The following is a 10,979-nucleotide window of genomic DNA, read 5'->3' as shown; positions in this document are numbered from 1 at the left end:
GTGACTGTCCAGGGAGCTGGCTGTTTCTGTCAACTCACAAATTTTTTGGAAGTTGCTTGTATGCACTTCCTGTTTTTATTTTTGTTAGCTAATATTATTTCCTTCTTGGGTCACTGAGGGAGTTGAAGATTAGTTAGTTATAGTTGAAGGTTAGTTAGTTATAGTTGAAGATTAATTAGGATAGAAAGTGAATTAGATACATTTTGGACTTAACAAAATAGGATAGATAATGAAATTATTTTCTCTGAATTTGTCAAATACAAATGGACTAGACATTGTTTAGACATTTATTACTTGTATATATTGTATATAGTCATTGTACTTTTGTATATAGTTTTTCTTTTGTTAGTTATAACCTTTTTCTTTTTTTTCCTTTTTATTAAAATAGAAAAGGGGAAATGTGGTGGTATTTTACTTGTACTGAAATGTGATTTTAATTGTATGTTAATAAATAAAGTTGCCTGGGTGTCAGAGCTATTAGAGGAATAGCAAGTGCGTGTCGGCGGTGGCACACGCCTTTAAGGACCTGGAGGGCGGTACATACAGGCAGTGACGAGGCAGTCATGTGTTTGGGTTTACAACCAATGAGAAGGCAGAACAGCTAGACTATATAAAGACATATACACAGGAAGTAGGTCCCTTGCGGAGAGCTCTCTTGGCTGAAGAGGATTGCTGAATCAGGAAGGGTGAGGCTCTTAGCTCTGACCTCTTGGTTTTCTTCTCTGAATTGGCTCTGTGTTTCTTATTTAATAAGATGGTTGGGTACATCTACACAGATGCCTGCCTTTGCCAGGATCCCTAACCTTACTTCCACCACATAGAGAGCTTAGGCATGTCAGTGCTCCTCTGCAAACAAGGGAATTGGAGCCACAGAGCCTGCCTTTGCCAGGATCCCTAACCTTACTTCCACCACATGGAGAGCAACCTCCCCTACAGACCTCTGAAGATCTTACATCCACGGCCCCAGCTGTGTCCTGTGAAATGGATTCTTCTTCATTCAGGGATCTTTTATTTCTCTTTTTCTTTCCCTGACCCATGATGATCTGCAGTTTTCACACATATTATAATGGACCATTTGTAAATACTCAGAGCAGAAAGAGAGAGACACACACACATTAGTGAGCACCTAAACTGTGCAACAACATGAACATCTCGCGCCCCTAACTCATGTTGCACCCTGGGCAGGAAATCAGTGATGACTGAAATTCTGAACGTCCCAGACAGCACAGCAGCATGAACAATCTGAGCAGTGAAGTGCTTACAACAGGTTCTAAATGAGGAACCTTAGAGATGAGACGCCAGTGTTCCAACTGGCACCAGCAGTGAGTAACATGCAGGCATTAAGGAGAAAGCAACCCTATTTCAGCAAAAGAACTCAGTCCCCAAAAAAAACCCCATGAATACTGAGAAGGCAAGAACAGTTCTGAAGGTTGTTCCAAGAGATATGGGGTGGGGTGATGTTGCTAAGACAAGAAAGGGAGTTCCATGCAGCTGGCTGCTCGCCACAGGACACCCACACCCAGAACCCTGAGAACAGCTGCGTTCTCTTCTGGGTCCATCCCCAGGATGAAACGCCGCGTACGGGGCACAGTTGGATGCTCAGTGTGCCCGCTCCTCTGCACCTGCGCTGCAACATCACCCTGTATCGTCTCAGAAGCGATTTTATGGCTGCGGGAATGACTGATCACTGTCAAGACCCCACCGTGCTGTGCAGATGGATGAGCCGAAAGAGTGGATTCTCCACGGAGAGTTTTTAAGAGAGAAGGGTCAGTCTTCAGCCACCTTCAACTGCAAGGGGGCCCAGCAAAGGAGGTAACAAATCTGTTTGCTGCTGCCTTCTTAGTGAGAGAGGTTAGGGGAGATGGTCAATTTTGTAAGACGTTCTGGAGCGCATCCAAGCCACAGCCCTAGGGAAATGAGAGTCGCCTAGGGAGCGTTGTTCCTCTTCCCGTGAGTATTCCTAAGAAACACCCATGTGATGCCAGGCATCCAGTCTCTCTCTAAAGATCTCATACTCTGTGCTGTTTGGCTCTTTGGCCAGACTCTGTGGTCTCTTCCATTAGCACAGTTGCAGCCCCTGAGAGAAGGTGCCATGACCTTCACCTTCACAGCTCTGCTCTGTCTGGGTAAGATTGGAAGAAGAGAAGGGGATTACGGTCCACACAGCCAGGCTCTAGCCAATCAGGAAACTCCGGGGTGTTTAAGTGGTTTCAGTGAAGTTGGAAGGCTTGCTTATGTCAGCATTAGGTGCAAAGTTCTGACAAGGGATTCTCTTCTAGGGCTGAATCTGGGCCAAGAGACCTCAGTGTTGGCAGGTGAGTGTGCGTCCAGCTGTTTCAGATCACTTCTCCCTGGGGACCTGAAGATATCCCTGCTCAGCCGGGCTTTAGAACATCAGGTGATACGGGGGTGGGAGGCGGGGGGCAGGGGGCGGTAGAGTGCTGGAAATGAAGGCTGCCATCTGAGGGGGAATGTCCTATGACAGAGCCCCTCATTTCATTTCAGGGAATCCCTCCAAGCCAACCCTCAGTGTTCAGTCAGGACCAGTGGTTGCCAGAGGGAAGCAGGTAACCATCTCATGTAAGGTGACCACAGGGGCCCAGGAATATCGTCTTTACAAAGAGGGGGGTCCACATCCCTGGCGCACACAGAACACAATGGAGGTCACAAACAAGGCTGAGTTTTTGATCCCATCAATGGAAAAACAATATGGAGGAAGATATCGATGTTACTATAAGACCCCTGTGGGATGGTCAGTGCACAGTGACCCTCTGGAGCTCGTAGTGACAGGTGAGAGAACACTCAGCCCCAGGCTCTGCCCTCAGGAAAGGGGTCTGCTTTCAGAAGTTTCCTTGTCCCACAGACCAACACTGGAAGCCAATGTGGACTGTTCTAAGTCCACTAAACACGTTATTACTTTCTTTTCTAGGACTCTATAGTAAACCCAGCCTCTCTGTCCAGCCCAGTGCTGTGGTGACCTCAGGAGAGACTGTTATCCTTCAGTGTGGCTCACAGCTGAGTTTTAACAGGTTTGTTCTGACTAAGGAAGGAGAACAGAAGGCCTCCTTGATCCTGGACTCAGTGTTTATAAACTCGACTGGGCAATTCCAGGGCTTGTTTCTTGTGGGCCCTGTGACCCCCAGCCAGAGGTGGATATTCAGATGTTACGGCTATTACGTCATCAGTCCCCAGGTGTGGTCGGAACCCAGTGATCCCTTGGAAATACATGTCTCAGGTAAGGAAGCTCCATCATTGACTCAATTAGTTGTTGACAGGGTAAGTTTTTGCCATGATCCCTGATTTTCCTAAGGGAGTCCCAGGAGTTAGGAGGATGAGGGAAACTGAACCAGAGCCTTGTATGTGTGGGTGGTGGCAGTGGCACCCACAGGTAGGATGTGAGGAGACAGGTGTTTGACAGACACCAGCTTTCCCACCAAACCTCAGCCCATTTTCCTGCAGGGCTGCCCAGGAAGCTCTCACTGCTGACTTTGCAAGGCCCTCACCCTTTCCCCTGGAGAGAACCTGACTCTTCCCCGTTGCTCTTACATAGGTTATGAAAGGTTTTCTCAGTCCACAGGATGAGGAACTGACCCCATCCACAGCCCTGGGCTCTCAGGGTCAACCTCCCCTAGTGCCTTGTAAGCACTCCCACAGGGGCTGGTACAGATGTCATGGTGTACAACGTATCTCCTTCAAGAGGTCAGTGGACCTCCTGATTATAGTTGAGGAGCCGACTGATGTACAACATATCTCCTTCAAGAGGTCAGTGGACCTCCTGATTATAGTTAAGGAGCCGAGTGGCTCCACTCAGAGACTCAAAACTGCAGAGGACCAAATGACGAAGAGGAGATGATGGTTAGGGTGAAAGATGAGGATCTCAGGACCCAAAGACCAGGAAGTGGGGCAGGAGCAAAGTCATAGAAAGCCGAAAGAGATCCAAGTCCTCAGAGACAGGCTCAGAACAAGATAGGCAGCCCCCCCACCCATCTTTCTTCCTCTAGGACAGTTCCCTGTCACACTCTCCCTCTCAGTGGAAGCCAAGTCCCATGGTATGTCCTGGAGAGAAAGTCACCCTGCTATGTCAGTCATTGAAAATAATGGACACTTTCCTTCTGACCAAGGGGAGAACAGTTACTTCCTTTCTGTGTTTCCTAGCTCAGCAGTATCAGGCAGAATTCTGAATAAGTGTTTTGACCTCCCCTTTTAGAGACACCTAAAGATGCTGTAGTTATTGGAACTCATCACCCTACTTGTCGTCATACCACAATCCCCCTGTGGAACTCAGGGTCTTAGATCAGAGCAATCTTACCTGTTCTGTCTGTGCTCATTGCCCTACTCCCAGGAGAACTCTTGGCTCTAATGAGATGTTTTAGTGAAATTCAGGAAAACTTTGTTCTAAAGTGACTCTGATGCAAAATTTGAACACAAAGATCAGAGTAGGTCTGAAGCATCCAGCAAGGAGACCATTGGGAAGCTCCTACAAAAGGGAGGGCTCATACAGGTCTGCATGAAGTTATAGGATGAAAGCAATGTGCATTTACAGGAAAGAAGAAACACAGGAAATGGGCCAGGGGTATAGAGTTATTGCCTAGCATGCAGGAAGTCCTGGCACTATAAATTACCTCGGAACCATGTTTGGTACCTATAACTGCAGCACGCAGAAAATGGAAGCAGGAGAGTCAGAAGTTCAAAGTCATCCTAGGCTACATAGTGAGTTGAGGATGAGCTTGGGCTACATGAGACCCTATTCCAAAGAAAAGAAAGAAGAAGAAAAGAAGACAGATAGGAAGGAAGGAAGGCAAACAATGACAGACATATGAAAGAAAGAAAGGAATGAATGAATGAAGGGGAGAGGGAGGGAGGGGGAGAAGAAACAGAGTAAGAAATTAAATTAAGAAATTTGGACTTGCCAGGCAGGGTAGTGCACATCTTTAATCTCAGAACTCAAGAGGTAAGGGCAGACAGATCTCTGTGAGTTCAAGGCTAGTCTGGTCTACGTAGAAAGTTCAATGACAGCCAAGGCTACAAAAAGAGATTCTGTCTCAAACAAACAAATAAACAGCAACTCCCCCAAGAAATTTGGATTATTTTATAAAATTATTCTATAAAAATATTACAGTGAAATTAGCATAAATAAAAACTTCAAATATTTTTCCTTCTTTATTTTTTATATTTATTTACTTCAGTTTTAAAAAGAATTTCACACATAACTGTATTTACACTATTTCTACCCCTTCTCCTCCCTCTCCAGTTCTTCCTATGTATCTTTCACTTCCTCTCAAATTTATGACCTTTTCTTTAATTACTGTGCTATGTGTATGTATATATAAATACAACATGCAGTATACAAACACAGTATTACATTTAGTGTTGCTCATGTGTGTGTGTGTGTGTGTGTGTGTGTGTGTGTGTGTGTGTGTGTGTGTGTGTGTGTTTAGGGCTGACCACTTGAGATTGAATCACCAACCAAGGGCTCTTCCCTGGAAAAGACTGAATCCCAGCTGCCACCAGTTGCCTGTAGCTTCCTCATTTAGGCGTGGGATCTTGTGAGATTTCACCCACCCACACCGGCATGTCAATGTCAACTGGTTTTATCATGCAGGTCTTGTTTAGGCAAATATATATATATATATATATATATATATTTGAATTCATGGGTACAATTCCTTGCCATAGATAGAAGACACTGTCTCATAGCAGATGTCCCAGTGTCCTAGTCCTCTGGTTCTTATAATCTTTCTGCCCTCTCTTCTGAAATATTCCCTGAGTTTTAGGCATAGGGGTTGTATTGTAGCTGTGCCAGTAGGGGTGTGCAACTCATGATTAGCTGTTCTCTAATCTCTAATGTTGGGGTTCTGGAGAAGTTCCACAAAATATCACCATCCACGTATACATTCAACAAGAGCTTTTGTATTCCAGCATGCTGGGGCCTGCCATCCCATACAAAGGCAAGATGATGAAGACCCCAAGAGGGATGTCTGAACTCCTTTTAAGCATAGCCAAGGGGAGTTCCTAGGGCAGTAAGGTCACTTTAGATATTATTGGCTTAAGCAAGTGGCAATTATGTTAGTATATGCTCAATTGGTTCGAACTAGTAAGGGCTAGCTAAGACTATGGCTTTTTCATTTTGGGGCAGGCCTGGACAAGCCTCAGGCTTTGTCCTTATTTGGTTATTACCTTGAGCTGCTGTGAGGCTGTAGGGGCTGGCTCAGGCCTTGTATAACTTGAGCTGCTGTTCAGGGCATTAAAGATTGATTGTACTTTTTGTGACTTCCTCAGAAACTGCCTGCTCAGTTTCAAGAAGCAGGAATTGAGGCCTAATTCTTAACTGGGCCATTTGGAGTCTGTCATGATATTTTCCAGGCCCTCTTACTCTGTATTTTGACCAGTTGTAGATTTCTGTGACGGTCTATGTATTCTGGAGAGAGAGAGAAAAAGAGAGAGAGAGAGAGGCTTTTGAGGAAGGGTCTTACTATATAACCCTGGCTGGCCTGCAACCTACTATGTAGACCAGATTGACCTTCAACTCACAGAGATCTGCTTTCCTCTGCCTCCTGAGTGCTGGGATTAAAAGTATGTGCCACCATACCTGACTTGGTGGTTTTTGTTTTTGTTTTTGTTTTTTTATGAGACAGGGTTTCTCTGTGTAACAGTCCTGGCTGTCCTATCACTCATTCTGTAGACTAGGGTGGCCTTGAACTCACAGAGATCTGCCTGCCTCAGCCTCCCAAATGCTAGGATTAAAGGTATACACCACCACCGCCTGGCATGACTTGACTTTTTTAAAGTGTCCCTTCTCTTAAAATCATGGTGCAGGGGAGGGAGAAAGGAAGAAATTAAAAACTTGGGAACTAGAAAAAACATTTGAGTCTCAAGTATTTCACACATCCTACTTTTTCAAAAATAATGTTTATTTTATTTTATGTTCCTTGGTGTTTTGCCTGCATGAGGCAGAAGCTCTGGAACTGGTGTGAGCTGCCATGTGAGTGCTGGGAATTGAATCTGGGTCCTCTGGAAGAGCAGCCAGTGCTTTTTTTTTATTTTTTGTATTTTTGATTTTTGAGACAGGGCTTCTCTGTGTAAAACTCAGGTTTCTCTAAGTTCCTAGAACTTACTTTATAGACCAGGTTGGACTGGAACTCACAGAGATTTGCCTGCCTCTGGTTCTGAGTGCTGGGACTAAAATCGTGTGCCACCACTGCCCAGCAAGCCAGTGTTCTTAATCACTGAGCCATCTCTCCAGCCCCCTATATCCTACCTTTTTTTCTTTGGTTCTTAGATACAGTTCAGCCTATCTGGCCATCACCAAACATGTCAGACCCCCAGTCAGGTGAGTAAGGAGAATTCTTAGCCACAGAACTCAATACAGAAGATCAAGTCCTATCCAGGGGAAAGCAGTCTCCTGGGGGTGATTTTCATCTGCCCTGACCTCTGTGACCTCTTTTTCTACAATCTCCAGTCTCAAAGCCCCAGGATTACACAAAGGAGAATCTCGTCAGGATGGGGGTATCTGTCTTGGTCCTTGTACTCCTTGGCATTCTGCTCTTTGAAGCTCAGCACAGCCAGAGACAGACCCAACACGCAGCCAGGAGAGAAAGTAGCACATCTGTCATGGTGGCAGAGACCTCGGAATAAGTCTGAGGACTCACGTGGTTCTGTAAGAACATCTGGGAAATACAGTGGAGAACCGTTTTCAGAGAATATCTGGAGAGTAAATGTGATCTGAATGCAGGGAAACATTTGGATGTTGTGGTGGAGAGGTCTTCTTCAGCATATCATGATGTTATTTCTCCACCTATATCAGTGGTTCTCAATCTGTGTCTTGCGACCCCTTTGGGAGACACATATCGGATATCTTGTGTATCAGATATTCACATTACAATTCATAACAGCAGCAAAATTACAGTTATGAAGTAGCAAAGAAAGTAATTTTTAAAAAGGTTTATTTATTTATTACATATACAGTGTTCTGTCTGCATGCATGCCTGCAGGCCAGAAGAGGATACTAGATCTCATTACAGATCGTTGTGAGCCACCCTGTGGTTGCTGGGAATTGAACTCAGGACCTCTGGAAGAGCAGCCAGTGCTCTTAACCTCTGAGCCATCTCTCCAGCTCCCAAGAAAGTGATTTTATGGTTCGGTGTCACCACAACATGGGGAGCTGTATTAAAGGGTCACAGCATTACAAAGGTGGAGAACCATTGGTCTAGATGTATACTTTAGCTGACTATCTCCTATCTCTTCACATCTCCAGTGATTCGGGGGAGGGATAACTCTGTCCTGTAAATTGGGTTTGGGTCACCACCCTTGTGTAGCTTCTGTTTTTCCTCCCTTTCATGTAACATTTTCCTTTGTGTTTTTGTGTTTCGAGACAGGGTTTCTCTGTGTAGTTTTGCGTCTTTCCTGGAACTCACTTTGTAGACCAGGCTGGCCTCGAACTCACAGAGATCTGCCTGCCTCTGCCTCCCAAGTCCTGGGATTAAAGGCGTGCACCACCACCGCCCGGCAACATTTTCCTTTTTTTTAAAAGATTTGTTTATTTACTATGTATACAGTGTTCTGCCTGCAGGCCAGAAGAGGACACCAGATCTCTTTACAGATGGTTGTGAGCCACCATGTGGTTGCTGGGAAACGAACTCAGGACCTCTGGAAGAGCAGTCAGTGCTCTTAACCTCTGAGCCATCTCTCCAGCTCCCATTTTCCTTTTTCAGATGCTACCACATTCCCCACCTGCATCATGAGCTTTCATCTTCTCTAATGAGTACCGAGAACTTGGCTGAAGTAGCAAAAATCATGCTCAAAAATCACAGTCCAAAGTGGACAACAAGATTGGAATGCATGTGGTCTCTTGAAACCTAGGCTTTCAACACATACTCTTCGTGTAGTTTTCTTGAAACATGGAGGCTTGCAGTCAACACGCTTGTATTTGAAGAAACTCTCTGGTGTGGTACTGCTGACATGGCTCTGAAAATACAATTTTTCTTAATAATAATTAAAGAAGAGGCCATGAATTTGATAGAGTGTGGGGATACATGGGAGGAGTTGGAGGAGAAAGATGGAGGGGTGTAAATGTTGTAAATACAGTACTCATATAATAAATTTGGGAAAAAATTAAATAACTCCTCCCACAATCCTGGTGCACACAGCCTTGCCTAATTATTGGCTATAATTACAGTAGCCACTTTATAGGCAACTTCATAATACCAACTGAATATCATTTATTTGGAGTTTAGAATTGATGTATGAAACAGATATATTTTTTAACTTAATTATTTTTGTTCATTTTACATACCAACCCTCCTCCTTCCCCTCCTCCTGTTTTTTCTCCACCTCCCCCAATCTACCCCCATCCACTCCTCAGAAAGGTTAAGGCCTCCTATAGGGAGTCAACAAGGCCTGGCACATTCAGTTGAGGCAGGGCCAAGACCCCCACCCCCATCAAGGCTGAGCAAGACATCCCACCGTATGGAATGAGCTTCAAAAAGTCAGCTCATGTACCAGGGATAGACTCTTGTCCCACTACCAGGGGTCCCACAAACAGACCAGGCAACAAAACTGTCACCCACATGCAGAGGTACTAGTTCAATCCCATGCAGGCTCCACAGCTGTTGGTCTGGTGTCTGTGAGCTCCCACAAGTTTGGGTCATCTGTCTCTGTGGATTTCCCCATCATGATCTTGACTGCCCCTTGCTCCTATAATCCCTCTTCCCTCTTATGGACTGGACTCCCACCGTAGCTCAGCCTGGTGCTTGGATGTGGGTCTCTTCATCTGCTTCCAGCAGTTACTGGATGGTTCACTTTGTGCAATTGATGCATGCAATTAGAGTTTTTTTTCTCCAGGTCCCACCAAGCCCCGACAGTCCCATAGCCCACTTATAAAATAAACATACAGACGCTTATATTATTTAAACTGCTCGGCTATTAGCTCAGGCTTACCATTGTCTAGCTCTTACTCTTATACTCAGCCCATTTCTGTTAATCTATACATTGCCACGTGTTCTGTGGCTTTACCTGTTGTCTTTACATCATGCTCCCTGGACAGCAGGCTGGCATCTCCTCCTCCCTGCCTTCCTGTTCTCTCAATTCTCCTCTCTCCTAGTCTTGCCTATACTTCCTGCCTGGCTACTGGCCAATCAGTGTTTTATTTATCAATCAATCACAGCAGATGCAGGCAGTGTCTGTGTTGAAACAGATGTATTTTTAAACTTAAAATTCCATTGTTCACTGCTAGTATTTATAAAAGCAGCTGGCGTGTAAATGAGTCAATTGTGAGCCACTTTGCTATAAATGCTGATTAGTTCCATGAAGTCATTTTTGAAAAATAATTCATTTCTGTGTTATCTACATTGATACAAGCAATTGTTCCTAATATGGGCCTTTAATTTACTTACTGTCCTTAATTAGTGTAATAGTTAGGAATTCAAGCACAAAGCTGAGCAACCTATGAAGAGAAGGTATATTGCTGCCTTTTTCCTGATTTAAAATGAGATTTTATGCTTCTTATTGTTAAATGTAATGTTAGTTTCAGCCTTAGTGTATTATCTTATTCAGATGGAAAAACTTCTCTATTCCTAATTTTCTATGACTATTTGTAATGAATGGGTGTGAGAAATTGACATTTCTTTATCTACATGAATGCCTTCATCATATATGTTATTTTTTCCTTTTTGATGTAATGGATGATACTAACTTCTGAATGACCCAGATTTACAAGCCTGTGTAAATGCATTGTTCATGGTGTATAAATCTTTTGCATATAGTGGATTAAATTTGTTAATGCATGTATGCACCACTAACAATAAAATATGTTCTTACACATGACAGTCTCATCATGTATAAAGTTCATGCTGATTACTGTAACCCCCAGTTCTAGTTAATTTTCTATTTCTGTGATAAAGCATCTTGAGCAAAGGCAACATGGGGGAGGAAAAGGTTACTGCATTTTACAGCTCCCAGGTCCCAGTCCATAATGAAAGGAA

The 10,979-nt window shown here is 44.2% G+C and overlaps 1 protein-coding gene across 1 annotated transcript; it reads left to right on the top strand.

Annotated features, from left to right (window-relative positions):
* The first annotated feature begins 1,846 nt into the window (after positions 1–1,846).
* On the top strand, positions 1,847–10,764 carry LOC128094077 (leukocyte immunoglobulin-like receptor subfamily A member 5). Its single transcript, XM_052712155.1, has 5 exons — positions 1,847–2,315; positions 2,506–2,790; positions 2,930–3,235; positions 7,280–7,330; positions 7,460–10,764. Exons 1-5 carry the CDS (start codon positions 1,979–1,981, stop codon positions 7,633–7,635), a joined length of 1,155 nt encoding a protein of 384 aa, XP_052568115.1. The 5' UTR covers positions 1,847–1,978; the 3' UTR covers positions 7,636–10,764.
* Positions 10,765–10,979: the final 215 nt, after the last annotated feature.

The sequence above is a fragment of the Peromyscus californicus genome, unplaced genomic scaffold, assembly GCF_007827085.1.
Source record: "Peromyscus californicus insignis strain IS unplaced genomic scaffold, ASM782708v3 Scaffold_4__1_contigs__length_199733344, whole genome shotgun sequence".
In the NCBI taxonomy this organism is placed as follows: Eukaryota; Metazoa; Chordata; class Mammalia; order Rodentia; family Cricetidae; genus Peromyscus; species Peromyscus californicus.
The sequence above is the reverse complement of the archived record's forward strand: the minus strand, read 5'-3'. Positions and strand labels throughout refer to the sequence as shown.

Excerpts from the sequence above, each read along its gene's own strand:
- LOC128094077 (XM_052712155.1), top strand. The coding sequence starts at position 1,979 with ATGCCAGGCATCCAGTCTCTCTCTAAAGATCTCATACTCTGTGCTGTT. Across the intron at positions 2,316-2,505 it reads AGAGACCTCAGTGTTGGCAG|GGAATCCCTCCAAGCCAACC; the intron begins GTGAGTGTGCGT and ends ATTTCATTTCAG. Across the intron at positions 2,791-2,929 it reads TCTGGAGCTCGTAGTGACAG|GACTCTATAGTAAACCCAGC; the intron begins GTGAGAGAACAC and ends TTTCTTTTCTAG.